At 56.5% G+C, this 22,709-nt stretch overlaps 7 protein-coding genes across 7 annotated transcripts; 2 read left to right on the top strand and 5 right to left on the bottom strand.

Moving 5' to 3' along the window:
• Window positions 1-594: 594 nt before the first annotated feature.
• Window positions 595-1,279, bottom strand: PG986_003876 (ctr copper transporter; the record flags this gene model as incomplete). Its single annotated transcript, XM_066840098.1, has 2 exons — window positions 595-1,134; window positions 1,232-1,279. The coding sequence occupies 2 exons, from the start codon at window positions 1,277-1,279 to the stop codon at window positions 595-597; spliced, it is 588 nt and encodes a 195-aa protein (XP_066702725.1).
• Window positions 1,280-2,781: 1,502 nt separating this feature from the next.
• Window positions 2,782-4,762, top strand: PG986_003875 (FAD-binding 8; the record flags this gene model as incomplete). The annotated part of the gene is given in 2 exon segments (XM_066840097.1): window positions 2,782-3,408; window positions 3,422-4,762. The coding sequence occupies 2 exon segments, from the start codon at window positions 2,782-2,784 to the stop codon at window positions 4,760-4,762; spliced, it is 1,968 nt and encodes a 655-aa protein (XP_066702724.1).
• A 193-nt stretch (window positions 4,763-4,955) lies between these two features.
• On the bottom strand, window positions 4,956-6,101 carry PG986_003874 (uncharacterized protein; the record flags this gene model as incomplete). Its single annotated transcript, XM_066840096.1, has 1 exon — window positions 4,956-6,101. One exon carries the CDS (start codon window positions 6,099-6,101, stop codon window positions 4,956-4,958), a length of 1,146 nt encoding a protein of 381 aa, XP_066702723.1.
• A 1,001-nt stretch (window positions 6,102-7,102) lies between these two features.
• Window positions 7,103-7,764, bottom strand: PG986_003873 (uncharacterized protein; the record flags this gene model as incomplete). Its single annotated transcript, XM_066840095.1, has 2 exons — window positions 7,103-7,500; window positions 7,569-7,764. 2 exons carry the CDS (start codon window positions 7,762-7,764, stop codon window positions 7,103-7,105), a joined length of 594 nt encoding a protein of 197 aa, XP_066702722.1.
• A 770-nt stretch (window positions 7,765-8,534) lies between these two features.
• On the bottom strand, window positions 8,535-10,384 carry PG986_003872 (5'-nucleotidase; the record flags this gene model as incomplete). The annotated part of the gene is made up of 2 exons (XM_066840094.1): window positions 8,535-9,201; window positions 9,261-10,384. 2 exons carry the CDS (start codon window positions 10,382-10,384, stop codon window positions 8,535-8,537), a joined length of 1,791 nt encoding a protein of 596 aa, XP_066702721.1.
• A 4,455-nt stretch (window positions 10,385-14,839) lies between these two features.
• On the top strand, window positions 14,840-16,456 carry PG986_003871 (BAR domain-containing protein; the record flags this gene model as incomplete). The annotated part of the gene is made up of 4 exons (XM_066840093.1): window positions 14,840-14,966; window positions 15,057-15,227; window positions 15,286-15,401; window positions 15,482-16,456. 4 exons carry the CDS (start codon window positions 14,840-14,842, stop codon window positions 16,454-16,456), a joined length of 1,389 nt encoding a protein of 462 aa, XP_066702720.1.
• Window positions 16,457-17,340: 884 nt separating this feature from the next.
• PG986_003870 (uncharacterized protein) lies at window positions 17,341-19,149 on the bottom strand (the record flags this gene model as incomplete). Its single annotated transcript, XM_066840092.1, has 6 exons — window positions 17,341-17,592; window positions 17,642-18,319; window positions 18,407-18,474; window positions 18,538-18,756; window positions 18,834-18,972; window positions 19,048-19,149. The coding sequence occupies 6 exons, from the start codon at window positions 19,147-19,149 to the stop codon at window positions 17,341-17,343; spliced, it is 1,458 nt and encodes a 485-aa protein (XP_066702719.1).
• Window positions 19,150-22,709: the final 3,560 nt, after the last annotated feature.

Raw genomic sequence — 22,709 nt, 5'->3', positions numbered from 1 at the left:
GCCCCCTCCCCCAACGCTGCTCCGGCTCTTGGGAGCGATCTGCGGGGTTAAGATAAGGCAAACTCGACTACCGCATCTAGTCCATGAAGCCTGGGAGATAAGACCCGTGTAGCATCATCCCCTATGAATCGGTTTAAATATATGTGATCAAGGCCCAGCTTATCGCAAACGGGCGCCATGGCTGGAGGCTCAACTGTCTAGCGTAGGACAAATGGACCGGAGCGTCAACCAGAGGGCGGGTTTGTCTCGACAACGGCCCTCTGTCACAGATGATAATCACGTGCGAAACTGGCAGTGATCATAAGAACATCGACCCAGATGCGCCGGTAAACCGAAAGAACGTTCATGGTTCAAAAAACATCATTGGAAAGTCTGCTCCTCTAGCGCTTCTCAATGCTTTCCCCCGCTGCGAGACGACAAAAGTCCACCTCGAAGTAAAATCAACCAAAACCCCAAAACGCCATGCTGTCGTAAGCTCGTCATCGCTTAGCGGTATATATATGAGCCGGCTTCCAATAAACCAAAACTGAAAAGAAAAGAAAAAAAACATGTGACGCCCTCAACAAGATAATGCACCTGTCGCTATGCTGTAGCTCACCCGCAGCAGACAGTCGGGTCCTCAATGCCGTCCACCTTGGCGGCGGCGCCCTCCTCGCCATCGATGACGACCTTATACACCATCCAGTCGCACAGGAACTTGCCGATGCCGGCGCCGATGATGATGGAGATGATGATGTACCCGTTAAAGTACATGGCGAGCAGCATGACAATGTACGCCAGCCCGAACGTGACGGCGTGGATGACGGAGCGCGTCAGCTGCTGCAGGGGCGACGCGCGGAACGTGATGATCTGCGGCCGGTTCGGCGTCGCCTCTTCCGGCTCGGGCGGCGCGCCGCAGCACGAGACGGGCTCGACGGTCTTGTCCTTGGACGCGGCCAGGCGCTGCGCCGCGACGTGGCGCTTGAACTGCCGCAGGATCAGGGCGTCGTACTCCTTGCCGGCACGGCGCAGGCACTCGAGGATCACCACCATCAGGACCACGCCGATGCACGTCGCGGCGAAGGCGCCCTCGCTCGGGATGTGCCAGGAGGACGTCAGGAAGCAGGCGTCGACGGTGTTCCAATTCCATAACATCTGTAGTTTTCCCGTCTTGTCAGCTTGGCTGCTGCTGCTGCTGCTGCTGCTGCTGCTACGCTGTGTCGCTTTAACGGGATCGCGGAGGGGTACGTACCGATATTTTGCAGGCGGTGCCGCCGCCGTGGTCCATGTTCATGTCCATTTTGACGTGTTTTGATGTGCCGTGCCCTTAACGGAGACTTGATTCGCCTCGAGGACCGTCAGATTCCCGAGTCGGTTAATTAATGAGAATCTCGGCGACGCAGGCGATGCGACTTCTTTGCTTTCCCAATTAGCCGGATGGTCGAATGCGCCTCCTATTTCCGATTGCTTGCTTGGATGGATTCAATCAGAGGTTATGATGTCTTGTTAATGGTATCGATAATGGAAGCGAAGAACCGGAGTGGAAGTCTCCAATTGATGATGACAATGTTCAATCCGACGGCCGAAGTAACTTTTTGGTAGTGGCCGAAACGTCGACGGGGGAAATGAGGGCGTTAGTGCCTACTTATTTACTTGCAGTCACTTACTCCTCACCTCAACCCTCACTCATCAGTCGGTCAATACCAGGACCAGGACCCAGAAGATTGGAACCTAACCCAAGTAGATCCTGTATTTTTCCGACGGTGAATAGCGACGGTTTTCTTGCAGCGACCTGGGCAGCTGGGATCGTTACTTGTACTCACTTCCTGCGGGCAAATGACCTGGAATGCAGTGCCAGGGCGGCCCTGAAACGGCGGCGAAGGTTATCGGACGGAGACTCGCTGTAAATTGCAAACATGCGCGGGAAACTTGCTCGCCAAGACGGCGCTATGAGCGTCGCAGTGGAGCAAAGAAATGTGCTCAATCCTTCTCGACTTGCTGCATCCGGCATAGCGACAGCGACGGCGACAGGGCTCCGCTCCAGTTGCAGGCCAAAGTCTCCGCCGGCACGATGGCACCCTGCCTAAGCCTGCCCTGCCACGGGAGGCGACAGTGGATTCTTCGACAAGCCCATTTGTTTTTGAGGGTGCTTGCTTGGCGTCTGTCCTTTTTGAGCTCGTTTTCTCGAAACACTCGGGCATGCCCTCGCCCAATCGCCCGACTCGGACGGAACTCTCTGGACGGGCCAAGGACTGCAAAGACGGGGGGTCTTGGTAAGTGCTGGGTAAGGGGATGCGGGATCAATTGAGCAAGTTTCTGTGTCTGGGGCCAGGTTCCCGGCCACATTATATCCTTGGCCCCGTCTTGGTCTCCTTGGTCTACTTGGTCAACACGAGGGGCAAGGGGTCTCTTGCCTCCGGCGAGCACGTTATGAGAGAAACCTGCTCACCATCGGCATGCCTGCTCCATCGGGCGTTGCGGTCTGGGTCGCCCTCTACGCACCGGACGGGCAAAACAAGTCCCTCCCCCGTATTAGTAGGGCCCGTCGGATGGCGAATCCGCGGCATGGATGGGTCCCAAGCAAGACACCACGATGCCATTTAAGTATATCGGGTGCCGCCCGCCTGGTAGCTACCCTACATGCTACTAATACCCAGATCTCTCAATGTCCCCCTTCCTCGATCTGATCTGATCATCCTCAGGCGCATGCGAGTCACCCGTCAGTCCATCTGACCTCGTCCGTTGATTGTTCTATCTCGCGGGGAAACTAAGCAGTCTTCTTCTGTTACACCCCCCTCCACCATGGCCGACATGGCGGTGCCTCTCCTCGGCCGCCACATCCAGAACCTGAGCGAAGCCACGGCCTTCGAGAAGCACTGGGGCTACCCGGACCGCGCCCTGCCCTGTACCAACGACGCCGGCTCCTGCGCCTACCTCGATCTGGTCTACCATGGCCACGACGTGAGCATGCTCTACTCGGGCATCCTGTGGGCCGTCGTCGGCGGCATCCTCCTCCTATGGGCCTTTGGCCGGAAACTCTGGCCCTCGCGGCGCGCCGACGAGGTGCTGGTGGTGGATAGCGAGCGGTTCATCGCCACCTCCATGACCCGGGGCTCGCGCGTCAAGCGCACCATCGCCTCCCTCGTCCGCTCCTATCTTCTGCCGGACTCGGTACGCTCCATCTTCGGCCGCACCACCCGGCTCCAGGTTCTTATTTTGGCCGTCTGCGCCGGCTACCTGCTCATCTTCTCGCTTGTCGGCCTCGTCTACGAGACCTGGATCACCCCGGTCAAGAAGATGCCCGGCGTCTACAACACCCGCTCCAGTCTCGGCCCCTGGTCGGACCGCATCGGCATCCTCGCCTACGCCCTCACGCCCTTCTCCATCATGCTCTCGAGCCGCGAGTCCGTCCTGAGCCTCCTGACCGGCGTCCCCCTACCAGAGCTTCAACTTCCTGCACCGCTGGCTCGGCTACATCATCTGCATCCAGGGCCTGCTCCACACCATCTCGTGGACCGTCATCGAGGCCTACCTGTACCAGCCCCAGCCGTCGGTGGCGGTCGAGTGGATCGCCCAGACCTACATGATCTGGGGCTGCGTCGCCATCATCCTGTTGCTGCTCATCTTCGTCCTGAGCCTGCCGCCCGTCATCCGCCTGACCGGCTACGAGTTCTTCCGCAAGGCCCACTACGTCCTCGCCATGGTCTACATCGGCGCCTGCTACGCGCACTGGGACAAGCTCTCGTGCTTCATGATCCCGGCCCTCGTTCTCTGGTTCCTCGACCGCGCCGTGCGCCTGATCCGGACCGGTCTGGCCCACTATCAGATTCTTCCCGACGGCAAGACCGGCTTCAAGGCTGCCCAGGCCACCATGACCCATTTTCCCGACTCCGAGCACGGCGACATCCTGCGCCTCGACTTCGCGCACTCCCAGGAGGCCTGGAAGATCGGCCAGCACTTTTATTTGTGCTTCCCCGAGTGCAGCATCTGGCAGTCCCACCCCTTTACGCCCCTGAACCTGCCCGAGCTCAAGGACGGCGTCGTCGAGCACTCGTACATCGTGCGCGCCAAAAAGGGCGAGACCAGGAAGCTGGCCGACCGAGCTGCCCAGAAGCTTGCTGAAAACAGTAAAGCTACCACTCCCGTCATCATGTCCGGTTCGTACGGCGAATCCATTGCCGACAACCTGACGCCCGAGGTCAACGTTCTCTGCGTCGCCGGCGGTACCGGCATCACCTATGTGCTTCCCGTGCTGCTCAACCTGATCGCGCAACCGGGATCCAAAAACCGCAAGATCGAGCTCATCTGGGCCATCCGCAGGAAGTCGGACATGCAGTGGGTGCAGAAGGAGCTCGACACCATCCACCGCGCCAGCCGAACCCATGGCGTCGCCGTCCACATCTTTGTCACTCGCGAATCCAGCAGTCCCACGCCGTCGGTACACGACGAGAAGTCCAACAAGAACAACAGCGACTCGGCCAACGTGAAGGAGGTCGGCGGATCTTCCTCCTCGACAGCCTCGTCGGCGTCGGTCAAGTCCCTGGAGGTGCGGAAACTGGGCGGCAGCGAGAACTTCGACACGCACCCGGACCTGAAGAAGATGGTCAACACGTTCGTCGAGAACACGGTCCGCGGGTCCACGACGGTGTTTGCGAGCGGGCCGGGCAGCATGGTCAGCGATCTGCGGTCGATCGTCGCGGCTTGCAACTCGGGCGCGCGGGTGTGGAGGGGGGAGGAGCGGTACGATGTCGACTTGACGTGTGATGACCGGCTGGAGTGGTGATTGATTTGATATTGCGAATGATACCATTTTTGTTTATTTTATGATGATTACGAATTTTTACTTCGGAACTTGGTGTTACGTGATTGACTGTTCTTCCACGCAGCATCCGCAACATGGACCGTCAACATAAGATGAATGATTAGCATTATATCTACTAAAAGAACGATGATCATGGAATTAGCCTTCGGTGAAATCAGAACACCAACCGAGCCACGCGGCCCTTCTCGCCCGAGGCCCAACACACGCGGCCTCCGATGCACTCGACGGCGTCGAAGCTGCCGTCGTCGAACCCGTGCCACGTCTTGCCCCCGTCGAGCGTAAAGTCCGAGCCCGTCGGTCCCACTGCCACGGCCGCAACGACACCCTTGGATGGGCACAGGCCCGAGACCCATGCCGCGCCGGACCGATACCCTCTCGGGAATTCACTGGAAGGGCTCCAGGTGACGCCGCCATCATCGGACCAGCCCGCCGTCCCGGTAGATCGTGTCGGATCTTGGAAGTCCCCGCCCACGACGATCCCGTGCGCTGCGTCCCGGAACCGCACCGAGAAGACGCCTTGTGAGGCATTGGTGGCGGGAATGGGCGTCTCGGTCACAGAATCCCAGGTCAATCCGTCGTCGGCACTCGCGAACACACGCCCAAACGGCGCGGCGCCGCCGCCGGACAGGTACCATCTCCCGGCTTTCGTCTCGAGACAAGTCCCGCTCGCCGCGAACCCGGATTCGCCTTCGCGTGCTGCGGGCATTTTACTTTCGGCAGACGAAACGACCTGCCACGACAGGCCCTGGTCCCGCGTCTCGAGCAGCCGGAAGTGTCCGTCGACGGGATCGCTCATAACCATACCATGTTTAGGCTCCGTCTCCGAGAACGCGAGACAGTCGTAGAACGCCGCCGGGTCCGCGTTCGCGAAACGCAAAGTCCAGGAGGCGCCGCCGTCGGTCGTGGAATAGATGCGCGAGGCGGTGCCCTCGCCGATGCTCAGAGCGACGGCGTGGGTGGGAGACCAGGCGGCGACGTCGCGGAATTCTAACGGTGCTTCTTCGGAAGTAGTGTTGGGAGACGAGGAGGAAGAAGAAGAAGAAGAAGAGGGAGAAGGTCCGACGGAGATCCAGGTCGCGCCGCCGTCTTCGGTCCGCAGGATGGTGCCGTTGGTGCCCGCCACCCACGCCGTACTGGCCGAGACGGGGGCGAGGCCGCGAAAGCGCTGGGTGGTTTGGGTCGGGGTGAGGGTCCAGACGGGCTTGGGCAGCAAATCACCGGCGGCAATGGGTGAGCCGGCTGCCAGCGGTACTAAGCTCGCGGCGGCGGTGAGGACGAGGGAGATGCTGACTGGTGCCATGGTGAGAGAGGTGGTGCGATTGAGCGGCTGGTCAAGGGATAGCACTGTAGTCAGACGGGGTCTAGGACTTCGCATTCGGCAAAAAGACATTTCGGGAAGGTGGTGTGCAGATGTTAAATGTTTTCCATTTCCGGGAAAGCACGTCTCCACGATCTGACTCAATTATCAATCAACCCTGTTATCTCGTCGTAACAGGGGGTGCGTACCAGGATCCCCGGATCCGATGGTGAGGGCCGAGACCCTGGAGCCCCCCTTGCCCCTTTAGGCAGGTGAGTTACACGGGCAGATTGGCGTCGGCTTTTTTGCGCGCCAGATCGATGCTGGGATTCGAGGGACCAATCGAGTGTAGCACTGGGATTGCAGCAATTGATCTGGAAAGGATGGGGCGACAAGGAGAAACAGGGCCAGATGTAGTACGTGCATTGGAATTAGGAGATGAATAGAGACTACTTGCTAAAACGACGAAATATAACAGAACAGGGCAGCACTCTGGTTCCTGCCAAAGCGCGTGTCTCTGCCACCATTGCGACAGTCCCGCCGTCGTGGTGTGTGGATTGTGTACCTGGAGACGCAGTACGAATTAGCCATTGACTCGCTTTCTTATGTGCTCACTTACCATATACTCCAAACAGCCGGCTCGTGCAATGGCTTGTCGCACATGAGCCACGGCCAAGGAAAAGCTCGCCAATGAAGCATGGGCGCTCGTGGGTGCTCGCAGGTCTGTCCCCCGGCACAAGCTTCGGTTGGCAGGACGATAGCATACAGATTGGCCAGAAAGACGATTAAACTTGGGGCATTCTTATATCACCGTGAAATGACTGTCGGAGGGCTCATTGATCGTCCTCCGCCTCCTCCAGCTCCGTCTCGTCCGGGTCGTAGTCCGGCTGCTGACTCGGAGGTGCTGCTGGGGGTCGACCTTCCCCCTTTTCGGTTCTTGGCTCCCGGGGCCCTCCTGCCTCGGCTGCGGTTGCTCACACTTTTGCTTGTCTTTAGTGCAGTAGTTACACACCTTCCCTCGGGTGTTCTTGGGCATCCGGCAGCTGTTCCTCTTTTCCGGGCTCTTGAGGCAGCTCACGCACGGCCCGTTGGGGTTGGGCTGGCCTGCTGCGCCGTTTAGGGCGGTCGCCCTGCGGTCCGAATTTTTCGTCTTTGTATGACGCCCTTTTGGTGCCGAAGGAGGGGCGGTGGGTGCTGGCGCTGGTGCTGCTGCTGGTGCTGGAGTTGGGGGTAGTGGTGGTGTAGATTGCAATGAAGGTGCTGCTACTGCCGGTGATGCCCCAGTTGCCCCAGTTGCCCCCGATGTTTCCGCTGCTGCCGCTGTTGCCGTTGCTGCCGCTGCTGCCGTTGCTGTCAATGTTGCCGGTGGTGCTGTTGATCCCGTTGATCCCGTTGCTGGAGTCTCTGGTTCCTCACATAGCAAGTTCCTAATATCCATCATGTCTGCCCTTTCTCCCCTTCGGGCCGTACCCTCGGCTTTGGGACTAGGTAGAGGGTGGCTCTGTGGCGGAGGGGCACCCACTGCAACGTGTGACGGAAGACTCAAGACATCGCGGATGCTCGGCAGCCGCCCCCTCGGGGCAGGAGGAAGAACAGACTGGACGTGGAAGGTATCACCAGACTGGGATTGGCGTGGCCGCCACACTGAAGTTGCTGGAGGTGGCATTTCCTAACCGTTGTTGGAAGGACTCGGTATATTGCTGTTGCTCTCGAAAACGACAGGGTCTCGATAAGCCTGTGTTCGAGCAACAAGCAACGGGCACCAGACGTCACAAGTATTACGGGTATAAAGAGAGACACATAAAATATTTGGGCAGAAAAGAACAGGTTTATATACCCGTGCTTCGAGTCATCTCCGGTACACATTTCTTATTAGATACATTTGAGTTCTCGTTGAACCATCCCGAAGCTGCAAAATAACAAAGTTTAGTCTACATTTTGTGTGGTAGCTTTCCCCGCCAACCGCTGAAGAGCTAAGTTAACGGATTCTGGTTCGTGTTGTGTGTTTCATAGGCACCGCTGAGTTTACTACGAGTATTTCAGCTTCAAATCTACGGAGTTCAGGGGGCGAGCATCATCGCATTCTATCCATGTCAAACAAGTGCGAGCAATCATGGTGAACACCAGATCACATGCAGAGTGTGCTGTCGTATTTGATCAAACATCCCAGGGGAAGGGGAAAGAAGGTCTTGGAGTTCTGTGGTTGACGGGGATGCCGTGTCGGAGATACCCCTATTCGTGGAAACGGGTGAGATAGGGGTAAACTCCAAAGTATGGCAACTGAACATGAAATCCATGGAGTCAATACACTCAATCGATATCACTTAAGTCGGCCGAGACAATACATGCGAACGTGTTCTGGTCATTATATCATTACATTATTGGTCTCATCGGCATCCTCTTTACAATGCATACATCATCATCCGTCATGAAACCCTACGACACGACGTAATACAGCATCGCCGTAAAGACCAGCAGCGCCACCGACGAACCAACACCCGAGATGTGAATGGCTTCGCTGCTGGGCGTAGTTGCGGCGGGGCTGCCCCCGGTGCCCGAGGTCGTCGCGTTCCCCCCAGAAGCAGCCTGCCCGTCCACCACAGCGATCCTGCCCTCAAGCTTGAAGTCGACGGGGTTCTTGGCCTGGATGTAGTCGACGAGGACCTCGTCCATGGTATCAAGAATCACGATCCCCTCGACGGGCTCCAGGATATTATCCCCGCCCGTCGCGACGAAATCAATCGTGACGACGCCGTACTCGGCTTGCATATCGACAGGCTTGTCGTTGACCGTGAGCCGCACGAGCCGTTTCCCGGCTTCGTTCTGGGGGTTGTACTCGACTTTCACGCCGCGGCTGACCTGGACGAACCCGCCGAGCGTTTTGCCGTTGAACTGGTTCACTTTCGAGACGGCGCCCTCGAAGATCTTCCAGAGCTCCGCGCCCGTGTATTTTAGTTCTACGACGGCGTTGCCGAAGGGGAAGCTCGTCAGGACCTCGCCGCGCGTGATGGGGCCCGCGTCGATGGTGGCGCGGATCCCGCCGGCGTTGGTGAAGGCGAGGGCGGCGCTGGAGCCGGTGTCGAGGCGGTACTGGAGCATGGCGCTGCAATCACGTCAGTCAATCAATCACCCAGTAAGACGATGTCAGAGTAAAGAACTCACTCGCAGACAAAGTCGCCCAGGTAGCACTCCTCCTTCTGGCACTTGGTCTGGTCCAGCTCGACCTTGGTCGTGCCGACCTCCTCAGCCGCAAAAGCATCAAACGGCTTGCGCCACTCGTCCACCTGCTTCTGCAGCCCCTCGTCCTGCTTCGTCGCGTTGGTGAGGTGGATAGGAGCGCCGTGGTACGCCAGGACCTTCCCCTCGGCGTCGTAGGTGACGTCGATGTAGCCCAGGTACTCGCCCCAGCGGTACGCCGTCACGATGAACACCTCGTCGCCGTCCCGGTTCGTCTCGACCGTCGGGTACTTGCCCGCGGCCCCGTCCATGTCACCCAGTAAAGTGTGCGAGTGCCCGCCCATGATGAGGTGGAGGCCCCGTGTGGCTTTGGCGAGCTTGATGTCCTCGTCGTAGCCGATGTGCGTGATGGCGGCGATGCGCTTCACGTCAGGTAGGGTACTCCGGATATGGTCGATGGTGACCTGCATGCTCGCGACATGATCCCCAAACTGTGTGCCCTTGCCCGGCTTGCTGATGTCGGGCACGGTATCGGTGGTGAGGCCGATGACGGCCAGGCTGTGCTCGTCGAAGACGTGGTACGGCTTGATGGAGGCGTTGAGCCCCGGGTGGTCCGAGACGATGTTAGCCGAGACGACGGGGAACGTGAGGTTCTTAATAAAGCCCGCCAGCTCGTCGTCGCCGCCGTCGAACTCGTGATTACCCAAAGTCATGGCGTCAAACCCGATCTGGTTCAGCGTCTCGGCGATCTTCTCGCCCTTGTAGAAGGTGTAGAACAGCGTGCCCTGGAACTCGTCGCCGACGTTCAACAGCAAGCTGTCCGGGTGGTCCGGGCGGGTCTGCGCGAGGGCCGTCTTGACGCGGGCGTAGCCGCCGAAGCAGCCCCGCTCGGGCTTCGTGCAGTCGGTCCCCGCGGCGGCGAACTCGTCCAGGTGGGCGTGCACGTCGTTGATGTGGTAGAAGGAGATGTTGAAGTGGCCGGCGTCGTCGAGGAAGCGCTTGGGCAGGTGGTGGCGGCGGCTGTACAGCGCATCCTCGGCCGAAGCCAGGCCGGCCAGGGCAGTCGCTGTCGCGGCGAGCGTGCAGATGGCCGACGTTACTGGGCCCATGGCGGCGGTTGACAATTGCGATGGCGGGAGAGGCAAGCGAGCAGCACACGAAAGACGGTTTCTACAATCGCAAGTTCTTCACCGATATTATATACGACTACAGAGTTCCTACATGCTATCTTCCTGCCAGTCGGTTAGCTATCAGCTTCGGGGGCTGCACCATGGCGGCGATCTTGGCCCTCATCTTATCAGGCCGGCGCGGCAAATGGCAGCGCTGTCGGCGGCGTGCAGCTTCGCAAATCAGAGCACCCACGTGTGAGGACGAGATGTCTTGGCCTTCGTCTTGGCTGCTTGGCGTTCCGAGACAGTTGCTGCAATGGGGGATGCGCCCGAGACCAGAAGGCTAGGATTTGCATGAGATGGGATATATGTGTAGCGACATAGATATCTCGATTAGATGATCGTAATGGACAATCCCTTCATTATTTACATTTACCTGGAGATGGATTCAATTCAGCAGCTGTCACTCCTTCACCGCCGGTGTCCGTTGGTGTGGTGGGCGGTCCCAGTTTCGCCAATTGCCAGAAAGCTTGGGTGTCGGTCGCAATTGGGATGGCGTGCCAAGAGGGCCAATCCAGCGGACGGAAGACACTGACTGACCTGAGTCCAGCGCTTTTTTGGAGCCGGCAAGCAGTGTATCAGGCGAGTCAACCACAGCCGCACCCAAGCAATCGATCAAAGAAAAGGGGAAGACACAGCAACGTCTGTCTGGAAGCATCGTATGCACGAGTTGAGAAGTGTCTCGACTACTTACTCATGCATGCATGACATGGCAATCTGCGACGGAATGATGCAATAGGCGTAAATGGAAAACTCTCTGGGCGTTGCTCTCGGACGTGCTGCTTTGCTGGCGCAGGGCCATTACGAATTTCCCGACACGGCGCGACGGAAGCTGCCACTTAACTGGAGAGAGAGATGGGACGGAGAGTTCACCTGTTGACATGCGCAGGTGGCAGTCTGGTCACTGATTTGCCCCTCGAGATCAACCAGGACAACTCTATAAATATCATCAATTGTACATAATAATTGAGTCGTCATCGCGTTCCCGGCACGCCAAAGTCTGCAAGTGGCACGGGCATCGATAGTTCCTCTTTGCGTTCCCCCTTAGTTCGTCAGTCGATGCATGATCGTCGATTGGTGCTGCGTTCTTGAGGCTGAAACCGTTTTGGGGCGGAAGAAGAGAGTCAAGTCGGTGCTTGTTTACAACGTTGACGCCTGCCGCAGGAGCAGGAGCCAGTCTCAGGACTCAGCAGGCCCAGCCAGTCACTGGGACACGCTGGAAACGCTAGACCACTGGGCTTCAGCGACTGGTCCAGCGACTGGTCCAGCGACCGCCGGACAATCTGTTCAGTTGTTGATTGAAGGCATTGATTGGGCTGTACGTAATGGGGGGTGGTTCCAGTAGGCCAGCCAGACCACACTGACTGCTGATCAACGATTGATTGATTGCTTGATCTGGCGGCTCGAGTCCAGCGCCGCTGCACGCCTCTTCGCCTGCCATTACTGTAACACGTAAACCTTCTTTTAGGGGCATTTGGCATTCTCTTTTTTTTTTTTTTTTTTTTTTTTTTTTTTTTGATTCTCAAGTGTGCTTCTCTGCTTGGGACATCGGGAGTGACGTGCTTGGCTTGAAGCCAGCGGCTATTCTTGCGTCTCCCAATATGGCCTACACCGCGACGCAAGCAAAATCCCACGGCCACATCCTCCTCCATGGAAGATCCCGAGGAAGATGGCTGACGGTCTCTGATGGCCTCAGAGTATGCTGAATGAATAAACATATCGTGAGCTATCTGCTAAAAGCTTGGCGTTTTATTACGAGATGCATCTTTTCGGGCCGTATGCCCCAGACGGGCAGCTCTTCATCTCTTCCGATGACGCCTCTCGACGCACAATCGGCCTAGGCTATTCCTTCTCCAGCAGGTGGGCGTTGCAAGCGTTTCTCTGCCGATCGCGAAGGGGTGTGGAGGGGTTGGTCGAGAAGGCCGACGTACCTTTTTGATGGTGTTGTTCACGGCCTTACCCCTGCCAATCAATTTCCCTACCTCACTTACTCCGTAGCAGCAGGAAACATTTTCAGTCTCGCTGCGTTACTGAGTGCTCCGTGAAGAAACAGAGACTTCGTCAGATGATGTGATTCTCCTCTCTGCATGTCTGATAAGGCCAGGCCAGGCCAGGCTGCAGACGCACAGCATAGGATGTTATGCTTTCACTGGGCCGCTGCATCGAACAGAGAAAAGACCTTGAAAAAAGAAAAAAATAGAACAGCAAGAAGAGGGTCCTCCTGAGCCTTTCCACTGGAACCCCCTCCCCCCCTTGGCGGGCAGCCCGCTTCTTGGCTTCTTGGCTCTTCCCAGCGCCAACCGCCAGCCCAACCCGCCAAGCCGCGCGGCCGGTACATTTGACATTAGCCAGCAAAAGACTGGATCTCGGCCAACGAATCGCCCAACGAGCAAGCAGAGCAAGCACCCATCCTCGGACGATACCAGACACGATGTCAACAAAAAAGAAGGACACGAACAGACAGGACCGGAGAAAGGCGCGCGCTTTTGGAAACCGCAGAGGCTTAGCTCCTCGTGACATGGGCAGTTCCACGGCGTGTAATAGCCCGTTCGGTTCGTTCTGGTGGGATCAATATCAGGTCAGGTCATCGACAGGATGACGCGAGATTGCCCTTTCGCATTCGCATTTTTCCTTAGCAATATTCGGTGAGACGACTTCACGTTACAAAGTCAACAACAAAGACAAGAACCAGGTAACCAGCATCGTTTAGTTCCTTCCATTGGTGGCTGGCACACATACGACTACCATATCCCACGATGCCTTATGAACTGGGATGATGTTGGATGCTGGTGTACACGTAGCCAGCAACCCAGCCTGAAAGAAAGAAGGCGGCTGGCATCGGTGGGCAGTCGCCTTGCCGCCAACAACAAACAAACCAAAAAAAAGATAAAATTTTCCTACCGACAACGCTGATGCATGACGGAATAGCATAGAAGAGTATCCTTAACCAATGCACTCAACCCCCTCACTAAAGAAAAAGAAAAAAAACACGAACGAGACGACAAAGAGCTTGCGCAAGCGACAGTCGGAAGGCCGACTATCGATATCTTGTCCCAACGGCTCGAGTTTAGTAGCTTTTTCCTTAAACGGTGGCCTTTCCCGGGGACCATCCCAACCAATCCGTCCGCTAAAATCTTAGCCTGCTTCGGCCCCTCAGCGAATCAAGCGCCCCTGGCCCCCTGCTGGCCCTGGTTCTTGGAGTCTTGGAGACAGTCCTCCTTCTGCCAGCCGAGTCTGCTCTGCATATTTGGGATGCAAGTGTCCTGTCCCTGCAGAGAGCAAGCATTGCATATCATAGGTACTCCATTACCACCACAACTCAAAAAAAAAAAAAAAAAGAACCAGGCCCTTCTAGCAGATAAGCTTGCAACACTGGTCGTGCCCAATCACAGCCGTCGGCGAATCGAAGAGCCTGCCCTTTTTCTTGCCAGGCTGTTCGGGGGACGTTTCAACCGAATCTTTCGCTACTCGATCTGGCGTCTCAGGGTTTCGAACTAGCCAATACGGAAGGGAGGAGGAAGCAGCAGCAGATGCAGAATAGAATAATAATAAGAGCACACCCTTTTCTCTCCCGATCCCAGCTTCGCCTTTTTTTAAATTCTTTCTCCAGTCCCAGTCCCACCCACGTACTCTTTTGTCCCGGACAAATTGGCGCTCTGTTTGGGGAGCTGCATGAAACTCGGTCATTCCCTCTCCCACGGTTTTAGCATACCGGAATCCGTTCGTCTCGCTCCGCTACGTGACAGCTCGACGGGGCTGGTGAATGGTAACTTATTACCCCTCGGCTACGACGCTACGTACGACGGCTACGACGACAACTGCACTACCACGATACTACTACGGCATATGGAGTAAAGTGCACCGGTCGGTGACCACTGACTTCACTTCACGAAATCCCACCCTGGGCTGCCCTCCACACACGCCCCCCCGGCCCCAGCACGCGAGCCCTGCCTGTTCTTGTCTCTCTCTCTCTCTCTCTCTCCAACCACCCCCTAGCAGGCCTAGCTTTAACACGAGAGCGATCATCTCCACACACAGCGAACACCTTAATCTCGGCACATTGCCACTGCCTTGATCTACGTTTCTAGACCACCTCCCCTTAACCCCTGGCTAGTGCCTGTTCTGGCATTCCGCTACAGCATAGCCACGCCTGCGATAACGGGTGATTGTGGAAAGTTGTCATTGATTGTATCAGATATACATATCAAAAGGGATCTCCGACTGCTACTTTATTTGTTGTCGTCGTTGCTTGCTGCTGTCACTGGTTTAACAGCAACTCTTTTTCTATTTCTCTTGCAACGTTTTTATTTATTATTAGAGAAAGAGAGAGCGCTGGCCATACCCAGTTGATATCGTCACGCTTTATACTATTCACACACACCCACACCCGCAAACATGCGTATCACCAAGAAGTTCGATAGGGCCTTCCAATGGGCGGGGGAGAAGATGGGCTCCGAGGCCAAAACGGCCATGACGGACGACTTCAAGAACCTGGAGACGGAGATGGCGTTACGGCATGACGGTACGACCTACCTTAATTCGATTGTGCGACAGCACAGCACAGCACGCATAGCACAAGAGACAAATCGCTAACTAATGCATCTCCGAACAGGAATGGACCGCCTCCAGAAATCCATGAACATATACTCCAAGTCCATCTCGAAGCGATGCGAGAGCGCCGAGGACAAGGAGAAGGGCCTGCCGATCAGCTACATGGGCCGGACGATGATGAGCCACGGCGAGGACTTTGAACCAGACTCCGAGTTTGGCAACTGCCTGATTGGTATGCACAACCCTCAATCCAATATACGCATACAGAGTACTGACCTTGCTTCTTCTAGTTATGGGACGTGCCAACGAATCGATTGCCGGGATCCAAGAGAACTACTCGGCCCAGGCGACGGCCTACTGGCTCGAGTCGCTCGAGCGCTCGCTCGCCATGATGAAGGAATACCAGGTAAGTCGCCTCGACCAACATCCACACTCCCATTGTCCAATTGAGGAACCCCCCCCCCAAAGCTAACAACCTCCCCTCAGGCCGCCCGCAAGAAGCTCGAGAACCGACGACTGGCGTACGACGCCAGCACGACCAAGGTGCAAAAGGCGAAGCGCGAAGACTTCCGGCTCGAGGACGAGCTGCGCGCGGCGAAAGCCAAGTACGAGGAGTCGTCCGAGGACGTCTTCCGGCGCATGCAGGACATTAAAGAAGTCGAGACCGAGACGGTCAACGACCTGACCAACTTCCTCGACGCCGAGCTCGAGTACCACGAGCGCTGCGCCGAGGAGCTGCGCCGCGCCCGCGCCAGCTGGCCGGCCGGTCAAGGGTCGGTGCCCACGATCCGCGGCGGCCGCGACCAGTCTGACCTGGGGCGGAGGCCTAGCATGAACAGCCAGGGCATCAACCGCAGCCGCAGCAACACGGCCCGCAGCACCGACCGCGTCGAGAGCTGGGCCAGCCGCCAGAACGTCTACGAGGAGGAGGAGGAGGAGCCGCAGCCCGAGCCGGTCCGCATGCCCATCCGCTCGAACCGCTCGGAGCGCTCCAACAGCTACCTGTCGACGCAGACCCCGCGCGCCGAGACGCCCGTGTCGCCGCGCCCCGGCATCAACCGGGCCTCGACTTACAGCAGCGCCTACGAGAACGACGGCGGCCGCCAAAACGGCTACGGCGGCAACAGCGTCTCGCCCTCGCGGACCTCGCCCACCAGCTACCGCAAGCCGCCCTCGCCGCCGTCCCTCCCGCGGCCCAACACGCTGCCCGCGCCGCAGAACATCGGCTCTCTGAGAGGCAACTTGCGCCCCGTGAGCCGCATCTCGACCAACAGCAACAGCAACGACGTCTTTGGCGACGATTACGACGGCGCCACCAACAGCAGCGGCAGCCCCGAGTACGACCGCAGCGAGAGCCCCGCCACCAGCTACGGCAGTCTGAGCCGGACGACGAGCAACGTCGGCCTGCAGCAGCAGAACGGCGGCGGTTTCAAGAAGGCGCCCCCCGCCGCCGCCGCCTAGTCGCGCGAAGAAGCCCCCGCCTCCTATCCCGGCGAAGCGGGACCTGGCTTACTGAGCCCTCGTCTGACTGGGTTGTCAATTCACATTAGTAGTCTCGCCCTTTTACTTCTTGTGGTAAAATTTACCCAAAGTACAGAGGAGGCGAAAGACGAAGTTGACTTACGGAATATCTGCTTTTTAATACACGCAAGCGATTTGGGTTTTACTATATATACCAACAACAACAACAACACCACCACCACCAAGTTGAATTGGGGAAAAAGGAAAGAAATCCTACTTGGGATGTGGGACATTAGGTGTGAGACCTTCTCGCTACGAAACGCATGGCGCTTGGAGTTTTTTTTTTTTTTTTTTTTTTTTTTAATCGTTATACATGTCTTGGGATTGCCGACGAACACTCCTTCCTTTTTCGATAGACTATGGACGGGCGACACTCTGGAGGAAACGGGGGGGGGGAATCTAGGGACTGGATCCTCTTCTCCGCCAGTCGAGAGAAGATGTAATGCTATTTTATGCTCTGCCACTTTCTGTCTGTTTTCGTCATTGTTTGTGCGGTGATTTGACGCAACCTGACATGCATTTACCTTTGCTTTTTGGCTTCTGGACACATCTCTTTTGCTACATCATGATGCCTCCCTACATTCTTGACGAGGATACCATGCGGCCCCCCCTTGTCTTTGGCGATGAAATGATGAAGACCGAAGTTCCTCGACGCCAATTCGTCAAGTCAGCCAGGTGCTGGGATGCGTACGACCAGAGAACGTGTCTGATATGTGTTTATATGTTTCTATTATTGGGTATCTTGATTCCTTCTTGCTACTGCTAGATATTAGAATTTCCTTTTTATCCTTGCCCCGAGGGTTTCGCGCGGGTCCCTCCCGACCTCAGCGCCGGAGGATGACTGAAGTTCGGGAACGCCGCCGGCCTCGGCTTCGCCACCCCCTCGCATCGTTTCCCAGTATTACATCGCTCGAGCCATTATTATGGTAGAAACTCTGGTTGTGGAGATCGCCGGCCTTTTGTTGGTGCTCCTCCTCCTCCTCCTCCTCCTCCTCGTGGTTGTCGTTGTCCTCCTTCCGATAACTGATCGGGCTCGTCAGCTCGATGCCGTCGTCGTCTTCTGATCTGTACGTTCCCTGTCGAGGGCCGGTCAGTTCTCCGCCCCCGTCCTCCAAATCCTCGTACCGCTCCCTGCGCCCCCGCGACCTCGACAGCGTGCTCGACCCCCCCGCCCGCGCTGGGCCCCGAGAAGGGCGTCTTGGTCGAGTTGCCGGGCGTCTTGGCCGTCGACCCCAGCAGCCGCGGCGCGGCCGAGGCCAGCGCGGCCCGGACCGTCGGCAGGCAGACCACAATCACACTCACGCTGACCTCGGCGTGCGTCCAGATGATGGCGTCGACGTTGTCCCAGGTCGGGTTGTCGGACCTCTCGAAGCGGACGAGGTAGCGCAGCCGGACGCAACTGGTGATGACGACCAGCAATCCCAAACTGAACATGACGAAGGTCTGCGCGCGCTTTCGGAGCGCCATATTCAGATTCGCGATGATGGGCAGGGGGAGCACCATGATGGCCAAGTCCTGGGCGATCCCGATGCCCGCGGCCGCGAACGAGAGCGCGTTGACGTCGATGCACTTGTAGGCGCGCGGGTACTGGCCCGTCCAGCCGAGCCAGTTGAAGTCGAGGGGGATGCACTGGAAGATGGTGGCCGTGATGACGCCGACGGCGTACAGGACGATCCAGCCGATGACGGCCCAGGCGATGCAGCGGAACCGGGGCACGTTGAAGACGCGCAGCAGGAACATGACGACGGCGACGCGGCAGAGGGAGAGGACGAGGGTGTAGAAGAGCTCGTCGACGAAGGTGGCCTGTTGGGGGCAACGGTTAGCGGCACTGATATCATGGCGCATTTTGGTTTGGTCGCCTCTGGATCTGGTAGCGGGAAAGGTACATACCCTTAGGACGGCAGCCACTGTCTGCGGGTCGACATTCCAGATATCGCGACCCAGCGCTACGATTCGAACTGCAGCAGAAGGAAGTCAGTTAGGGAAGAGGCTGGTTCCGGCAGCATGTGTAAGGCTCGTACTGTAATGTCCCAGAGCTAGGAAGACAGCCCATACCATGACCATCGCCACAACAACCCAGTCGTCCATCTCCATGGTGGTCGTCAGATGGTACCGCACGAAGACCCGGACGAGAATGCAGGCCAACGTGACGACGTCGATGACGGAGAACCCGACCTCGTCCACCATGGACCGGATCCGCTGCGGCTTGTCGCATGCCACTTCTTGAATCTTGGCGAACTCTGGAGCCGCTCGCGTGTTAGTTGGTGCATTCTCTCCTGCCTTTTGCGCGAGTTGCGACTATCGGTTGGTAACGTACTAAGTTGGTCCAAGACCTCGCATGATTTCGAGGCGCATTCGGTGACGGCTTCCAGCAGGCCCGGGTCGGTGCAGATGCAGGTCTCGTTGGTGAAGGTCTGGCATACCGACGCAGGTATGGCTTGCAGCAAGCAGGACAACTAGAGAGACACGGTTCGACGTCAGTTCTTCTGTTCTCTCTTCTTTCAGATAGTGAAAGGTCGATTTCATCTTACCCCACACTTTGGAATCTCCTTGGTGTACTCGATCAGACTGGCTTGACATGACGAGAATATCAGCGTCGCGAGTATTAGGATATATCCCCGTCCATGCCACATTGGCGCGAGTGAACGCCCTGCTCGACGTTTGCCGGAAGCTGGTCTCTCTCTCTCTCTCTCTCAACAGCACCAAACAGTTCCAGATACAGTGGGTAGAAGCATGCGGTGGTTCGTCTCTAGATCCAAATCGACTTGGACCGATCACTGCTTGAACGAGAAGAAAAAAAAGTATGGGACAGCATGGGGAGGAACCATGGACGGGTTCGTTCATATGTAACCCAGGGTGCTGCCCTGTTTCCCGAAAGGGCCTCGCGCTCGTTATTATATCGGGGCCGCACACGCACGCTCAACAATGCAATGCGTCCGTGTGCGTGGGTGGTGCGGTCTCTCGCGGGGACACGGGAAGGAAGCCTTGCTAGTAATGTTAGCTCAGACTGTTACGTCGTTCGTTGCCCATCTTCTTCTCTCCTAGGACATATCCATCGATCCATCTGCCATCCTGCCCATCCATCCTTAACCTGGGGATTGGGTACAGGCACAGGTGAGCTGTCATACCAACCCAATCAATCTACCTGGCGACGGCACTACCAGCTTGCTCATCCCCTGGGTCGATTTATGGCCAGGGGAAGCTAAAAGGAGCCGCCATTCCCCCCCAAACGGATTACGGGATTTGCGGTTGGGTCTCCCTCCCCCTCCTCGATCACCACGCCTTGGTGCATGGGATCGTCGACTAGAAGGGTTCCCCATTGGACTACCCAGTAGTTATTCACTGGGAACAGGCCGCAGGGGACGAGAAAGCGTGTGCCGCGTCTCTGCTTCCAGCTAGCCAGCGAACCCGTAGCCAGTAGCCAGCGTAGTCTGCTGTGCCGCCCTCGTTCGACTGGTGGTAGTGGTAGGTAGTGCGGCACTCCCCGGGGATGGTTAGCGTGCTTGAGGTTAGTCAATGCGGCTTGGGAAGATCCCAGTTGACATATGCCGGTCCAGTTAATCGGGTTCTTTCCGGTAATAGAAATGCTGGTTCGTCACGGTGATGATGCAGGTACGGCTGCATGAATGACAAGTGAGCTGACATCTTGGTCTCATTTCTTTTTTTTTTCTTCGCGGTTGGTCTTCTCCTCATTTTACATGCTTCTAGGTCTCTCTCTGAGCAACTGCTGTTTGTTCCTAGTGCGGCTGCGACCAACACGGCACGGAGGTCAAGGTTCGGAGCCGAAAGAGAAGAAAAAACAAGCCGCCTCCACATTCTCTCTTCGTCCCGTGTTGCTACTAGGCTCATTTCGTTGCCGCCCCTGTTGCTGTACCAATTTCCAGGACCAACGGGTTAGCATCGCGCGAAGCAACGTGGGAAGCAAGGGAAGCAAGAAACCTGGAAAGTAACATGGTGACATTGCCAGATGCAACGCAACATGGCTGCTTTTAGTCTGCCCAAGATAGTGAATGGTTGTTGACGGGCTAAAGGGTGGTGTCAAGGTTAGGTTAGGCTGTGTCCCACTTGGATCGGTGTAAGACTGTAAGTGGGCGGCGGGTGGTCAATAGATCCTGCAAAGCCGGAGGAGACAATCACGCCCATTCCCACCATTACTCGCTAAAGCGGCACAAGGCCGACTGGAGAGGGAAAAGAAAAGAAGAAGAAAAAGAGCTGTTATCTTCTTAACCCATCATTGACCCGTATGTAATTAGCTATTGCCGGGGTTTCTACTGCACCATTGTGTTACCTCCAACACGTGGGAGCGCCAGTGCTCAGATTAATTACACCAAGTACGGCAGAGCCAGCGCCGTATGGTTCCTGCCAGCGACGACTCCGACTGTCCGTTCACGCACTTTTGTTTCAACTTGTCATCTAATTGGCAGCCGTCGCAAAACGTAGTGCTCGCGCCAGGAGTAAGCTAGATAGTTCCCGCTCTGCTAGGTGCTAATTGACAGACAGCCCGCGCCCGCACTATTACCTGACAAACCGTGTATTCAAAACGGCGGCGCCAATCAACCTGCGATCGAGGGGTTCTTCAAGTACCCTATGGACATTCATACTAGCAGCACCGCCGATTCTCGTGTCACGATACTCCTATACATGTTAAGAGGCACCGCACTTGCTTATCGCCGATGGCCGCTAGCCTTCCCATTGCCGGCTGTTCCGTTGCGAGCTAGGTATCTATCTGATCATCATCAACCTCGTTGTGGCAGGCTCTTCTGGCACCAACACCGATCTTCTGTCCATGTTATATATCAAAGAACCCACCTAGGAAACAGGGACTCATCGTGGCTGGCATCCAGAAAGTCCCGGCCTGTTCAAAAGACCATTCCCAACTCGGTACTACATGGACAGAATGGGTTCCCCGTCCATCCAAGAGTGATCGGACCCGTTCCCCTCCTCATTGTCACCCTAGTCTGGTAGTTTCCAACCTATCCCAAACGATCCTCGACACCAAGAGCCCGCTAGTTGCACTGAATAAGGAGCATGGCCTTAGTGCGAACACATTACTCGAACCAGTGGGTCGGCGACCTCGTGAGATCCAGGTTGGTGTGCATTAATACTCGTGAAACGTTCATCGGATTTTTCCGTGCTATGTAAGGATGTGACATTGCTAGTTTTGGTCGGGTTCGCCGGCATGGTCTTGCCTTGTATCACCTCGTTATCTGCACTAGACCAACTTGCAGCAGGTTTCGGTCAGGGGGCTGGCTGGCCTCGTAAGTAAGGGGTAGACTGGCCATGCATAGACTCACTCCTCGGTCAAGAGGCCGGATCGGCCGTGGGCGTGCTCGGTCAACAACAGCCGAGAATGTTGTCCGTGTATGGCGGTGTGGAATTCCGAGCCTGCCGGGACGCATGCCGGGGGAAAAGTGTGGGCGTGAATGAGCCCGGGCAGCTCATTTAGGGATCAACCAGCCAAGAGATGCTATACCGTACAATTTCAACAAAGCAAGATTTGCGGGCGGCTTGGGAACTCAGCTCTAAGAGGATGGTTGCGCCTCGCCGAGCCCGAGAAACAAATCAAATTTCTTCAGATGCCCCTCCCCCCTGGAATCTGCTGCGTCTCCTTCACCAGTTGTCTGGAAATGAGGATACCTTGTTTTCGTGCACTGCAAATCCAGATCATCCCAAGATGCTGCTTGCTGGACAACCTATTCCTCATGAGATGCGGTTGTTCTACGTAACCACATCACACGTATAGGTATTCAGGAGTCTAGGGTCATTACCAATCTTGCAACGTTTCACCAGCAGAACTTGTGAGTAGTGCAAAATGCCACTCGTCGGTAAACATTTTCTATTAGGATAGGCCCAGGGGGTTCTCCTTAGCCAACTTGTCGTTCTCAAGGAAATAGATTTTGGCAGGCAGCGCCATATCTTCAAAAGTCCGAAATGTCGGATATCAGGGCGAGCAAGAAGTTTGAATATCGTACATCTTTCATCAAGTGTCCCTAGCTTTAATTACCTGTTCATCTACGAATACCATCCACACCGAGCAGCAAGCACTACGTTGTAATATGAATTCTCCTTCTGCATTGGCTTTGATTCGATGCCAAGCCACAGTAGGTTGTAAGGATGAATATTATACTTTGCGGGCTCTGCCTGTTCAGCTATCTTTTATACACAGATGGACGTTGCTCTCCCATGCTTACCG

This window comes from Apiospora aurea (assembly GCF_038362705.1).
Source record: "Apiospora aurea strain CBS 24483 chromosome Unknown utg000003l_segment0_segment0, whole genome shotgun sequence".
Taxonomy (NCBI): Eukaryota; Fungi; Ascomycota; class Sordariomycetes; order Amphisphaeriales; family Apiosporaceae; genus Apiospora; species Apiospora aurea.
The sequence above is the reverse complement of the archived record's forward strand: the minus strand, read 5'-3'. Positions and strand labels throughout refer to the sequence as shown.